The 15,219-nt window shown below is 44.4% G+C and overlaps 1 protein-coding gene across 2 annotated transcripts in view; it reads right to left on the bottom strand.

Annotated features, from left to right (window-relative positions):
* SYMPK (symplekin) overlaps positions 1-15,219 on the bottom strand; it is a 133,830-nt gene that overhangs the window by 37,891 nt on the left and 80,720 nt on the right. For both annotated transcript variants that reach the window (XM_033956438.1, XM_033956439.1), the window contains 3 exons: positions 13,677-13,824; positions 7,237-7,397; positions 1,713-1,821 (listed from right to left, as the gene is read on the bottom strand). In XM_033956438.1, coding sequence (XP_033812329.1) covers positions 1,713-1,821; positions 7,237-7,397; positions 13,677-13,824 — 418 coding nt within the window. The remainder of the gene's footprint in view (positions 1-1,712; positions 1,822-7,236; positions 7,398-13,676; positions 13,825-15,219) is intronic.

Here is a 15,219-nt window from a genome sequence, read left to right as displayed (position 1 = left end):
TTCACAGCGCCATCCTCCAAACAGGCGAACCACTAGAATTGCAGGACTGAAGGAAAAAGAAACTAAAAACTTTAAGTTAGTGACAGCTCTTCATTTATACAGGATATGAAAAAAACAAAAAACATCCCGTATTGAAGTAAACCATCCAATATTCGTATCCATTGACTTTAATTTCTTTGTACCGAAAAAGTCATTTAACATCCATCTTCTATAGAATCTTTCCTATGAGTTAAGTGGCCACAAGACTGTAACAGAATGCATGAGCCGTTCAAATTCAACTGTAACATTCCTAAATGGAGAAACGTTAACTTTATAAATTGAAATAAATTTTTAAACAACTAAAGAAATAATCAAATTATATTGATTAAGAAAAAAGAAAAATCTCAAAATATATGTATTTCCAAAACCACTCTTATGTAGTCATAGGCAGTTCACATTGATCCAAAAATTCCTTTAGCTTCGCTGAATCTTCAAAACTAAAAGTTTTATATTCATAAGTGACCAGCATAGTAGCCGGGTAAACCAAGCCATACCTAGCTCCTAATGCCCTTAATTGCGGGCGCAAGTCTAACAGTTGTTTTCTTTTATAAGCAGTCACTTTAGCAAAATCAGGAACAATGAAAATCTTCGAGTCCTGACATTTAAGATCTTTATTTTCTTTAGCCAGTTTAAGTATTTCAGTTAACTGCTGGTAATGAAGCATTTTAAAGATCAATGGATGCGGTCCTTTTTGACTACTGGATCTTTTCATCGGGATCCTGTGCGCCCTTTCTAATTCTAACGGATGTTTACTTTGAATCAGCAAAATCTTCGGTAAGAAATTAATCAAAAAAGCAATCGGGTCATTCTTTTCTATTCCTTCAGGTAATCCAATCACTCTTAAATTGCTCCTCCTCTCACGATTAGATAAATCTTCTAGCTCCTTTTTTAACAAATCAATCTCTTTATGATCTTTTCTATGCTATATTATTTCTGCCTCAGTTTTTCCCACGCGCTTCTCCAGATGATCCACCTTCACATCCATTACTTGCAGTCTTTTAGTCAAACATGCCACTTCCTCTTTAACTTCTTTTATATTTTTTGCATTTTCTAAAACAATCTCTTTTATTTTCTGTATCTCCTTCATAAGATCCTTATTCTCAATTTTATCTGACGGTAATGGAACCAGCATAGGAGATGTCGACTCTAATTTTGACTTTTTAACACTTCCTGAACTAGTTCCCGCCAAAGAAGTTTTATTCTGTTTACCCGAAGCCATTACTTTATCTAAAACAACTCCTCCAAAATGACTTTCAATAACTTTTTGCATCTAAGAACTCAATAATTAGCCTGACTCCGTGGAGCTACTCAATCACACAGCCATCTTGGTCCGCCTCAAAGCCACGCCCCCCTAGGCCAGGAGTTCTTAACCCAGTCCTTGGGACATACCTAACCAATCAGGAGATAGACCTGCATAGTATAAAGGTAGTGCAGGCAAATTTATCTCCTATATATTCATAGTTGGTATCCTGAAAACCTGAATGATTAGTTGTTTCCTGAGGAGTGGGTTAAGAAGCCGTATGATAGGATGAAGGGCAGCAAAACAGATCTGCAAAGTCTCCCTTTATAGTCGGGGTATAGGGAGAAGAGGCAACAGTCAGGAAATAAGGGACCTGTGACATCCTTTATGTCATGGAGTAGGGCAGTAGAAAGTAAGAAGATCTGAGATGTACCTTTATCAGTCAAGATGTGCAAACAGCGAGTAACCAAGGTCTCTGCACCCTTTGGGCAGTTTTCCACTAGTAGCAGAAGCTCGGGAGAGTTCATACCCATTCCACGGATCTGAAAAGAAGGGGGATATTGCACTTATTTATTTATTTAATTCATTTTCTATCCCATTGTTCCCAAAGAGCTCAGAATGGGTTACAGGTTTAACATACAAAATTTCCGTACAAGTTTACAATACAAGTTTTTATCTTAACTCAATACATAATAGGATCTAATATTAATATAATATAATATCCAGGAATGTAATTGACAGGTTGAACCACATGTGGTAGCAAAAGGATGTGCACAGCTCTCAAGTTCCACCTACTACAATATTAAACTAGCCTTCCCAAAATTAAGTCTGGTATTTCTATTGAGCTCTACAGCAATGTTTCTCAACTCGGTCCTGGAGTACCCACTTGCCAGCCAGGTTTTCAAAATATCCACAATGAATATGCATGAAATAAATTTGCATATAATAGAGGCAATGTATGCAAATTTCTTTCATGCATATTCATTGTGGATATCCTGAAAACCTAACTGGAAAGGGGGTACTCCAGGACTGAGTTGAGAAACACTGCTCTACAGCCTTACTATCTCGGCTGAATGTGAAACTAATGCAGGTTAATTCTAAGAGAAGCATTTCCTTTTCTATCTCTATAGCTTTGCTGTATGAGGCTAGTTATATTAGACATAGGCACTTTTAGAAAAGTAGACACCAAAACTGGCCTTTGTCATCAGGATTAGGGGCATCAGTGCGGTTAGCCCCAAGGTCCGTAAAGTGCTGCAGCTCCTTCGCCTAAGACAGATCTTCAAGGGCACTTTTGTTAAATTGAACAAGGCTTCTATCAACATGCTGAGGATTGTTGAACCCTACATTGCATGGGGGTACCCCAACCTGAAGTCTGTACGAGAACTCATTTACAAGCGTGGTTACCTCAAGATCAAGAAGCTGCGTATTCCCCTGACTGACAATTCTCTGAAAAACAGTTAGGGAAGTGTGGTATCATCTGTGTTGAAGATCTGATTCATGAGATCTACACAGTTGGCAAGAACTTCAAGGCTGCAAACAACTTTCTCTGGCCCTTCAAGCTCTCATCTCCTCGAGGTGGCATGAAGAAGAAGACTACACATTTTGTAGAGGGTGGTGATGCTGGAAACAGGGAAGATCAAATTAATAGGCTCGTAAGGAGGATGAACAAATGGTTTCCCATGGAAGATTGTTTTCACACTCTAATCTGTTAATAAAATTTAATTACAAAATAAAAAAAAAGAAAAAAATTTGAAAGTAGACTCCTTGGCTGTGAAAATGTAGAATCTAGCTTGTATACGTCTATAATGGATCACATGAAAAAAGAGAGACAGCAGTTGAGGTTTTTCCTTAGTTACCAATGTAAGTTAGTGGGAAGAGTCTCAGGTTTTCCTTCTCAGGAACATGGATGAATCTCTTTATGAATGTGATCTGAGCAGGAGAAAAGCAGATACAGAGAGAGAAGTGAAAGGGAGAAAAAACAGAAAAAAGAGCAGGAGAGAGAAGCAGAGGAAGAGACCAAGAGGGGAATCGGCGAGAGTTAGCTCCACCCACTCCCCGATGTCGACCACCGAAGCTCTGCCTTAAAAGGGGAGGGGCCAATGGAGTAGAGTTGATCTGAGCAGGAGAAAAGCACTCCACGACGACCACCGAAGCTAAGCCATAAAAGGGGAGGGGCCAACAGAGCAGAGTTGATCTGAGCAGGAGAAAAGCAGCTACAGAGAGAGGGAGAGGGAGAGAGAAGCCAAAGTGGGAAAAAAGCAGATAAAAGAGCAGGAGCAACCACAGCAGACACAGAAGGCATCCGCAGCAGACCGGCAAGCAGACAGCAATGGAAGCAGCAGACGGAAGCAGGATGTTGAGCTACCCAGTTTTTTGCATCATCTGCCATATGTATGACTACCTCCCCTCTGGGATGCGGTCTTACGTATGCGCTTGATGTGGAGAACTGGAGAGTCTGAAGAGACAAGTCAGACTCCTGCAGGATAGAATACTGAAACTGCAGGCACTTCAAGCAGCGGAGGAGGGAGACAGAGATGCAGAGAACATCCAGACAGAGGAAGCAGAGAACAAGACAGAGAACACCATCGAGGAAGAAGTCCAAGAGCTGAAGAAGTTCATAGAGGAGGCATACAGGGAGGCCATGGAAAATCACCAGCAACAGTGGAACTGCTGAAAGACACCTACAGAGAGTGTGGACCACCCGATGGACAACCACCAGGAAAAAATGGGTGACACAGCAGCAAGAACAAAGGATACGGACCTACGGCAGGAGAGATGGACATACATCAGGGACACGGACCTGCGGCTGGAGAATCAGGAGAAGATAGAGAGGACAGCAATTGTCATGGGGGACTCCATCATCAGACAAGTTGACAGCCACATAGCGGGAGGAAGACTTGATTGGCTAGTAACCTGCCTACCGGGAGCCAAGGTAGAAGACATAGTGAGCCGCAATGACAAGATCCTCAACAGTGTGGAAGAAGATACGGCGGTGGTGATCCATGTGGGGACGAACAACGTGAGCAACAGGAACTATAACAGGGAAGTACTGAAGGACCAGTTCCGGATGCTAGGAAGGAAACTGAAGACCTGAACGCAGAGGATAGCATTCTCGGAGATCCTGCCGGTACCCAGGGCAGATGAGAAGAGGCAGATGGAGCTGCAAGCAGTCAATGCGTGGATGTGGCGCTGGTGTGAGGAAGAAGGATTCCACTTCGTGCGCAACTGGATGACGTTCTGGGGGAAGAGCAAGCTCTACAGGAAGGATGGACTCTACCTCACCAGAGACGGAACGAGGCTACTTGCAAGCAACATCAAGAGAGAAGTGGGCAAGTTTTTAAACTAGGAAGAAGGGAAAAGCCGACAGTCGACCGAGAGAGAGAGTCGATGATTTGGAAACCCGGAGGATACCTTGCAAGAAGATAGAGGGAAAGACTCACCGGATTACAGGCAAGACAGATTGAAAAGGACACAAGAGGGAAAGAAATGCAAGAAAGGAACAGGTCGCAAACTCAAGTGTATGTACACAAATGCAAGGAGCCTTAGAAATAAGACGGGAGAATTAGAAGCCATGGCACAAAAAGATAACGTTGACATCGTAGGCATCACGGAAACATGGTGGACTGAGGAAAACGTCTGGGACACTGTGCTACCGGGATACAAACTATACCGCAGAGATAGAGTGACTCAAAAAGGTGGGGGAGTTGCCATATATGTCAAAGAGGAAATTGAATCTACTGGAGAGAACACGCCACAACTGATGGATAAGTTAGAGTCTCTATGGGTCAAAATTCCAGGAACAAATGGAAACAAAGATCGGCATCTACTACCGACCCCCAGGGCAGTCCAAAGAAATTGACGGAGAAATGACAGACGAGATTAAACGCAACTGCAAGGGAGGCAACACAGTTATCATGGGTGATTTCAACTATCTGGGAATAGACTGGAACCTAGGCACCTCCGGCTGCATTAGAGAGACCAAGTTCTTGGATGCTGTAGGTGATTGCTTTCTGGAACAACTTGTCAAGGAAAATACTAGAGGAAATGCAATTCTGGACTTAATTCTAAATGGCCTGCGAAGACTGGCACAAGAAGTAGAAGGGACGCTGGGAAGCAGCATTCACAATATGATCCGCTTTGATCTGGACGTAGGGGAGAAACATCACTCCAAAAAGGGAATTACGAAGGGATGAGACTCATGGTAGGGAAGAAGATTAAGAAGAGGATAAGCACTGTAAAAACGCTAGAGTAAGCTTGGTCCCTTTTTAAGGACACAGTCACTGAGGCGCAAAATCTATATATACCACGTATCAACAAGGGATCAAAGAGGAAAAATAACAAAGAACCAGCGTGGCTCACTGTATAGGTGAAGGAAGTGATCAGAGACAAGAAAACTTCATTTAAGGAATGGAAAAGGTCAAAAACGGATGAAAACTGGAATAAGCACAAACAACATCAACGTAGGTGCCATATGTGGTAAAAGGAGCCAAAAGAGACTACGAGGAAAAAATAGCCAAGGAGGCGAAGAACTTCAAGCCGTTCTTTCGATATATTAAGGGGAAACGACCTGCAAAGGAAGCGGTGGGACTGTTGGATGACCATGGAATAAAGGGAGCGCTAAAAGAGGACAAAATAATCGCCAACAAACTGAACACATTTTTTTGCATCTGTATTTACCGAAGAAGATGTACACAGCATACCGGAACCCATCAGGCTATATGCTGGATATGAAGACGGAAAGCTGACAGGATTGACGGTCAGTCTAGAGGAGGTGTGCAGGCAGATTGATAGGCTTAAGAGCGATAAATCCCCGGGACTGGATGTCATCCATCCGAAGGTCATCAAGGAGCTGAAAGGGACCATAGCTGAACTGCTTCAACTAATAGCCAATCTGTCGATCAAATCGGGAAAGATTCCAGAAGACTGGAAGGTGGCAAATGTTACGTCGATCTTCAAGAAAGGTTCGAGGGGAGATCCGGGAAACTACAGACCTGTGAGTCTGACCTCGATACTGGGAAAGAAGGTAGAGTCACTGATAAAGGACTGCACCATTGATCACCTTGACGGACACAGGCTGATGAGGACCAGTCAGCATGGTTTTAGCAAAGGCATATCGTGTTTGACGAACTTGCTGCACTTCTTTGAGGGAGTAAACAGGCAGATAGACAAAGGCGATCCAGTCGACATTGCACATCTGGATTTTCAGAAGGTGTTTGACAAGGTTCCGCATGAATGACTACTTCGGAAAATTGCAAGCCATGGAATCAAGGGTGAAATACTCATAGGAAACATAGAGTGGGAGTAAATGGACAATACTCGGACTGGAAGAGCATCACCAGTGGGATGCCGCAGGGCTGTGCTTGGACCCGTGCTCTTTAACATCTTTATAAACAATCTGGACATAGGTACGACGAGTGAGGTGATTAAATTTGCGGATGATACAAAGTTATTCAAAGTAGTGAAGATCTGCAACGTGACATAATCAGGCTCGAGGAATGGGCATCGACATGGCAGATGAGGTTCAACGTAGATAAGTGTACAGTGATGCATGTCGGTAACAAAAATCTCATGCATGCATGCATGCAGGATGTCCGGGGCGGTACTTGGAGAGACCTCCCAGGAAAGGGATTTGGGAGTTCTAAGAGCATAATAATTGCCATCTCCGGATCAGACCCTGGGTCCATCAAGTCCTGTGATCCGCACACGCGGAGGCCCCGCCAGGTGTACCCTGGCATAGTTTTAGTCCCCATATCCTGGCAGGGCACTTGAATATTAAATTGCCCGATTTGTATTCAAGTCAACTATTTTTCCTCCTTTGGTGGGGGGGGGGCCTTAACTTCTATTTGGATCGACTTATATTCAAGTATATATGGTATGTCCCAAGAAATTTCAACTGATACCTTGAAGCTGATCTGAAAATTCCATCCTAATCCCTAGATTATGTAGAAAAGACTCACTGGCTGGTCTATGGCACGTAGCACAGTGCGTTTAATGTCTGCAATAGCCTCGGTGTACACAGAAGCCAGTTCATGGATCAGCTTGTGGTTCTGCGGCAGGAGAGCCAGGTACAAGTATAGGCACTGTTTCTCAGTCTCCTCTGTCCAGGGTGCAGCCACCTCTGCAAAAAAAAATAAAAAAAAGACACATTCAGGAAGAGATTGCAGAGAAGTTACTACATTTTTTTTTAGGGGTGGAGAAAACTATTGACTTATTTACAATGGAAGTCTGTACCTTCCAAGTGCTACAGCAGTGTTTTTCAACTCGTCCTGGAGTAACCTTACCAGTTAGGTTTTCAGGATATCCAAAATGAATATGCATGAAAGAAATTTGCACATAATGGAGGCAGTGTAAGCAAATCAAGTTTAAGCATTTTCATGGTGGTTATTCTGAAAACCTGACTTGCATGGGGGTAGTCTAGGACCAAATTGAGAAACAGTGCTACAGCATTCTAATTCTAACACTTATGGGGACAGAAAGCACAAAAGTTAACACACAGAACATCTGACACAAAGTAGCAGAGTGAAGAGTGCAGATAGATAAGCTTGTTAAGGCACCTCTTTAGGCTATGGCTTTTAGATTAGTGAATTAATGAAATGTGGAGCTTTCTTTAGGCCCTTTGCTGATTGAAAACCTGAGACCATGGTATAATTTCTCACTAGTAGAATCATGAACCATCTCAGCAGCCTTTCTTATTTTAGAAGAGCTGATATATATAGGTAGGCCCCAAATGAACAACTCAGTTCCTCACTCCTGTTGCTAATCTATGCTAAGATGCCATTTTGAGACCATTAGGGTGCAAATGGTGGGGAGTGGGATTGGAGGTGGGGTATCCCTGATAGCTAGCACAAGTGATTACCACATGATAGCTGTCCTGAGGAAGCAGTAAGTACAGCGATATCACTGACACGCGCTCACCCGGGTGGTGGCTCAGTACTTACAACATGGCTCGACCTGACCACCTCCCCTTGCAGCAAGAGAGATGCCTACACTCTCCTGCTGCCCTAAAATCCCCGCCGTGACCTGATTCCCTCCCCCTGCAGTAGGAGAGATGTCCACTCTCCCCTGAAGGCTAGTGAGCCCCCTTCCCCATTGCTTCCCTCCTCCTTACCTCAAATAGATGACCTGGAGGGATGCTGACTCCCTCCTCCCAGCTGCCTGCGTTGTCTAAAATAGTTCCCTTCCCCAGTGCATCTTGGGATGCACCGGGGAGGAGCCTGAGGCTCTGATTTACCCAAGTTGTTTAAGGTCCCTCCCATAGGAGGTTTTTGAGAATCCTGGCCCAGGAGATTTTTATAGAAACCCAGTAGCCAATGTCTCTATTCTCATCAAGATTGGACCGAAGAAACAAGATGTCTGAATTGTCAGATTTTATTGAGGCAGGCAAATTCATAGCTGATGGCGAGCTTTAGGAATAGAGTGTATGTTTACTAGAAAGAAGATTATCGAGGTAAGAACCTAATCTTTCTTTTTAGTATGACAGTCACTCTATTCCTGAATCTGTGGGAAGTAATAGAGCCGTCCCTCAAGCCTATGGTGGGACAGATGAGCCTGCTGCTAGAATCGAAGATACAAATGACGAGTCCTGTTTGGCCACCATGTTCACTCTATAAAACTTTGTGAATGTATACAGAGAAGACCAAGTTGCAGCTCTACATATCTCTTTGGGGGAAACTGTAGAGGATTCCACCCATTAAGAAGCAACACTTCTTGTAGAATGTGCTCTCATACATATGTGTGAACGCTTTCCACTTCTGATATAGGTGGAAGAAACGGTCATACCTTGAAATTGTATGCTTGAAATCATTGCTTTTGATGCTGGTCGACCTTTATGGGCTGCTCCAGCCAGCACAAATAGATGATCTGACAATTGAAATTCGTTCTTAACTTCAAGATACTGTAGTTAAGAGTCTGCGCATATACAATGATTTTAACACCCAATCATGTTTTCTTGAACCAGAGGGTGTGAAGGCAGGAAGTATACTTTCCTGGTTGATGTAGAAGGTGGAAAATCACTTTTGACAAGAAAGATGGGACTTGTGCACAAGGTCACGCCTGAATCCGTAATCCTAAGAAAAGGATTTCATGCAGGACAAAGCCTGAAGTTCTGACACTCTTCGGGCAGAGGTGATCACCACCAAAAACACTGTCTTCATGGTATGGTCCATCAAAGAAGCTTGGTCCCAGAGGCTCACAGGGAAAATTCGTGAGCACCCAGAGAACCAGATAAGATTTCCAGTTGTAAAAGGGCCGTTACACTGGAGGGCAGAGCAGTAACATGTACTTCAGAAATCTGGCTACATCAGGTTGTGCAGCAAGGGTGCTTTTATTGATCCTGGGTTCAATGCAGGAGGAGCCAGCTATCTGAACATCTCTTTAGGTCCTTTTCTAGTTCTTACTGGTGAAAGGCAAGATATCACCGAGATCAAAGCTGAGCTTGGGTCTTCATCCATCTAGTTTTTTGCCCTTCTTATTTGTAATACTAATTTATTCTCTCTTTTTCTTGGTTGTTTATATAAACTAAGTTTCAATGCCAAAAATAATGCAAGGTCATGCACCTTGGCGGCAAAAATCCATGCAGGACTTACACCCTAAATGGTGAGATCCTAGCAAGGACTGTAGCAGAACGTGGACTTGGGGGTGATCATTAGCGAAGACATGAAGACTGCCAATCAAGTGGAGAAAGCTTCATCCAGGGCTAGACAAATCATGGGCTGTATCCGTAGAAGTTTCGTCAGCCGTAAGTCCGAGGTCATAATGCCGTTGTACAGATCCATGGTGAGACCCCATCTGGAATACTGTGTACAATTCTGGAGGCTGCATTATCAAAAAGATGTGCGGAGAGTTGAGTCGGTTCAGCAAATGGCCACCAGGATGGTCTCAGGTCTCAAGGATCTCCCGTATGAGTAACGACTGGGTAAGTTGCAGCTGTTCTCACTTGAGGAACGCAGAGAGAGGGGAGACATGTTAGAGACGTTCAAATATGTCACAGGCCGTATCGAGGTGGAAGAGGATCTCCTTTTCCTTAAAGGGACCAACGGCAACAAGAGGGCATCCGTTGAAAATCAGAGGTGGAAAATTTAATGGAGACACCAGAAAATATTTCTTCACCGAAAGGATGGTTGATCGCTGGAATAATCTTCCACAACAGGTAATTGAGGCCAGCAGCGTGCCAGATTTTAAGTGGGAATTGGCATGTGGGAATCTCTTCATGGAGGTAGTTAAGGGGTGGGCCATTAGTGTGGGCAGACTAGATGGGCCGTGGCCCTTTTCTACCGTCATGTTCTATGTTTCTATGTTTCTAGACCAGACTGTGATGGGCCTTTCTGCTGTCCAAGGAAGCTGTTGATGCATTGGATCTCTCTGTGGGCACCATCGGAAAAGAAGCGCCCTTGCCTAGAGGACTACATCAATGGTCGTAACCATTGACCATGGTCGTAACCATTGACTTGCAAGTACTGCCAGGCTGTCATAACAGGTTTGTTCCAAAATTCCCGTATCTGATACAGAAGTTTTTCTCTGTAGGCTTCCAGGAAGAATACTTTGTTTACCCTCATCTCGAACCGGACTCCCAGGTATTCCAGGCTCTGCATTGGTTCTAGGTGGCTTTTCCAGAAGTTGACAACCCAGCTTCTGCTGCAACTGGATCACCTGAAGAACCGCTAGTCTGCTTTTGGATTAGAATGGGCTCTAATTAGCCAATCGTCCAGGTACGGATGGACTTGTATGCCCGTTGGTGAAGGTCTGTGGCATCCTAGCCAGCCTGATGGGCAAAGCTGCAGATTGGAAGTGTTGCTCCAATACATGGAACTGCAAATACTTCTTGTGGTCTGGAAGAATAGGAATGTGCAGATAGGCCTCTATCAAATCCAGAGAGGCAAGAAATTACCATGGTGCCACTGATGCAATCACCGACCTTCCCGTCTCCACTCTTAGGTCTAGAATCGGTCTCCGGTCTTCAGAGCCTCTACTGGGCATGAAGAAGTATGTTGAGTATCTACCGGAGCCTGAGTCTTCCTCTGGGATGGGTTCTATAGCTTCCAGAGCTAGCAATCTTTGCACTGTAGCTCTGACTTTGGCCACTTTTTCTGGCTTCCCTACCAGGGAGCCTATAAAAAGTTTTGGAAGGGGATGAAAGAAATCGAGCTTCTACCCCTCCCCTAAAATTTCCAGCAACCAGCTATCGGTGGTGATCTCCACCTATGCCCCCAAAAAGGCCGATAACCTCCCTCCAATGTGTGGAGACTTGGCTGACATCATGGCATCATTCCTGCTTCTTGGGAGCTGTGGCAGAGGTGGGGTCTTAAAGACTGAGGGTGCCTGGTCCCTCTAAATCTTTGTCTAGAAATTCTGGAAATGATCACTGGCCTGAATGCCCCCCCCCACTCGAGAACTGGCAGTAGCACCTGGAGGTCTGAAAATTGTCCTGACCAGACCCCCTAGGGGCTCGAGGTCTGCTGTCTGGCAGGAATTGTGGCTTAGTCATGGACACCGGGCAAAAGATCATCCAAGCCTTTCCCAAAAAGTAACTGTCCCTTGAGTGGCAGTTTACTCAGGGTCACCTTTGAGGAGGAATCCCCCACCCACTGTCTGATTCATAGCATCCTGTGGGTGGAAATGGAGTAAGCTGACATTCTGCTCACAACTTTGAAAAGGTCATACAGAGCATCAGCCAAGTAATCCACCCCAGTCATTAAAAACTGGAGATCTTTGTCCATGCTAGTGTCAGGATCGTGGCGCAACTTAGAGTGGGAAGCTCGGGTGACAAAATATGCCACTGTGGCTGCTTTCAAACTGAAAGTCATGGCCTCAAAGAGCCTTTTGTGCACAAAATCTAATCTGCAGTCCTGGGCATCCTTCAATACCATACTGCCTTCACTGGGAAGGGAGCTACATTTGGTAACCTGCACCACCAGTGAATCCACCTTTGGGGGAACAAAAAGCTGTTTAAAGGCAGTATCTATCAGAAAGAGCTTTGACATAGCTTTGGCCACCCGAAGGGGCCCCTCCGGTTCCTCCCAATGATCCGTAAGCATTTTTTGTAATGTCTTGATGCGAGGGAAATCAAGAGGTCTGTGCCTTGGTGCTGCTCATAAGTGAGCACTGTGTGGCAGAGGACTGAGAAGCTTCTAGCTTCAATTCTTGAAAAGATTCTGTGATCATCCCCATAAGAACTGAAGATTTAAACAACCTGCGCACAAGATCCAGAGCCTCCCCCAAATCTGAACCCTGCCCTCCTAGGGATGCAGCAGCATCTTCTTCTGCTATAGAGGATTCTGACTGGGAGAGCAAAAGTATTAAAATAGAATCATTATCATCCAATTTGTCTTTTAATCAAATTTTCCAGACCTATGGCACTGTTGCTGGGGAACTGCGCTCTTGGAGGTGGAAACCCCGTGTTAGTAATTTTGGGATTTTAGAGATTTTTATCTCTAACCCCAGAACCCACCAAAAATTGATTTTAAGGACCCCCAACCCCCAATTGATTTATCAGGCTGTCAGCCTTTTACTCACTGTGTACTGCTGTGTGCTGGAAGAATGGAAGCTGCAAACAGCTTACAGGTAGAACCTCTGCCTTAATAAGCCTGGAATTCAGACTGCTTGTGTCTTCTGATTGCCACTCGAGCCCAATGTACTGGCCGGAGATCTCAACCCCCACTGGATCAAGAGAATGCAAATGAGGTGGATACACAGTTGGCCCCGATCCTGGAAAAAAATCCACCATGGAGCATGCAGCCTGCGCTCAAGCCCACTGCAAATTAAACCAGGGATGAGCCTTGCTCCAAGGGAACGAACGGTCCCTGAGCTCCTGAACTGTTAGTGCAGGCTGTCCCATGCGTGGCACACTGCAAAGCAGTCTGCCCCTTTGAAAGTATATCCTCGGCCTCAGAGTTTGGCGCTCTCCCATAGGTAGAGCTGTTCCACAACGGGGAACCCTCTACAGCAACGAAAAGCCTTGTTAAACTTTTAGCGAAAAAGAATTTTAAAATTAAAAGAAACATGAGTAGAAAAGACAAGTAACTATGAGTTGAAGGACAGCCCAGTAGTAAAGGAGAAGGAACAAAACAAAGCAAATGAAGCTCCCCTACAAGAGTTCTCATGAGAAGAGGTTTGACTACCCATACGTTCAGGAATAGAGTGTCTGTTGTACTAGGTTTGGGAACTACTGGCATATAATTTTGTACACCAATCTGACATCCTATTTGAGTTATTAGAAGAGTCTATCAAATGATCCATTAAATGAAACTCCCACCTCCAATAAGCAATCCCACACCTTCACATATTCCTTCTGATCCCTTTCCACAAAAATCTCTTATTGTTCTTTAATAGAATACTTTAACACACTGTTTAAAGACAGATATTGCAGGGTCTTTTTGAACTCACTAGATATTCTGAGTACCTGTGTCCTTGTCTGCTCCAAACAGCACAGATGGTGGGTTAGGATGAACCAGCAGCTGTAGATAATTCAAAGCGAACTTCTCTATATAATCTCGTAGTTGTTCTCTCTCATACATACGCTTAATGAAGGTTAGTGCCTGCTGTCGTACCTGAATGGGGGAAAATGTGATATGATTAAGTCTGAAGGGTGAAAGAGAGAGGTAGATATGAGCTGAAGAGACAACAGACTCTTTCAACTCTGTTTTGAGAAATAATGGGTTAGGGCACAAGATTACACTGCTTCTCACCTCTATGATAGGTCAGGGCAGAGATATAAGTTCAAATTCAGGCTCCAAGCAAAACTTTCAGAGATTACCTGGAGCAGAAGAACTGTTACCCACCTACAAAGGGCAGCATCTGTAGAAATATAAAATAACCCATGATCTTTTCCCACCCTCCCCAGCCTATCCTCCCCTCCTCCTCCATAGCCTCTTCCTTCTCAAACCTCTCTATCATTTGGTTATTCCCAGACCCAGTGGCGATTTTCTAATAGAAGTAGCAGCAATACGATGATAAATCAATGAGACATACAGGCCAGAATATCCTCCATAGGCTTTGCAGCAGTCCTACATCTCATTTGTGTTTCCTTGGTAGTAATAAGATCATGCTAGAGCAAACAAAGAGCTTGTGAACCATGGCTTGGGTAGAATTTACACCCAACACCTCAAGGACTGAGGGATGAAGAGATAGGAACAAGGATAGAGAGCTAGGTAATTTGGGATGGAGACAAGGCTATAGAAATTCTGATCACTAGATTAGAAGCACAATATGAAAGTGACCATTAAACTCTGAAAAGGCTTTTGACAGGGTACATTGGGAATTCATGGACTGTGTCTTGCACATGATTAAATATGGGGGGTCATGTGATGTGCTCGATGTAGGATGACGTGCATCGCCAGGCTCCATGGCACAGTCCCCATAAAAACTGCAAAAAGCCTCTCCATTATCAAACTGACGGCAGAGGCAACAGACTATCAACTTTTTGTTGCAAGATAATGCACCTGGGTAAGAGAAACCCGCGTAGAACTTATGTACTAAATGGTGAGACCTTGGTTAGGACCACGGCGAAACGCAACCTAGGGGTGATCATTAGTGAGGACATGAAGGTTGCCAATCAAGTGGAGAAGCTTCCTCCAGGGCAAGACAAATGATGGGGTGTATCCGCAGAGGTTTCATCAGCAGGAGACCTGAAGTTATGATGCCGTTGTACAGAGCCATGGTGAGGCCTCACTTGGAGTACTGTGTTCAGTTTTGGAGACCACACTACCGAAAGGACGTGCTGAGGATTGAGTCGGTTCAGCGAACGGCCACCAAGATGGTCTTGGGGCTCAAGGATCTCACGTATGAAGAAAGATTTAAAAAATTGCGGCTGTACTCACTTGAGGAAAGAAGAGAACGGGGAGATATGATTGAAACATATAAGTACATCACGGGACGCATCGAGTCAGAAGATGATATCTTCTGGCTCATGGGACCCTCGACCACCAGAGGGCATCCTTTGAAGA

This window comes from Geotrypetes seraphini, chromosome 8 (assembly GCF_902459505.1).
Source record: "Geotrypetes seraphini chromosome 8, aGeoSer1.1, whole genome shotgun sequence".
NCBI classification, from domain to species: domain Eukaryota; kingdom Metazoa; phylum Chordata; class Amphibia; order Gymnophiona; family Dermophiidae; genus Geotrypetes; species Geotrypetes seraphini.
The sequence above is the reverse complement of the archived record's forward strand: the minus strand, read 5'-3'. Positions and strand labels throughout refer to the sequence as shown.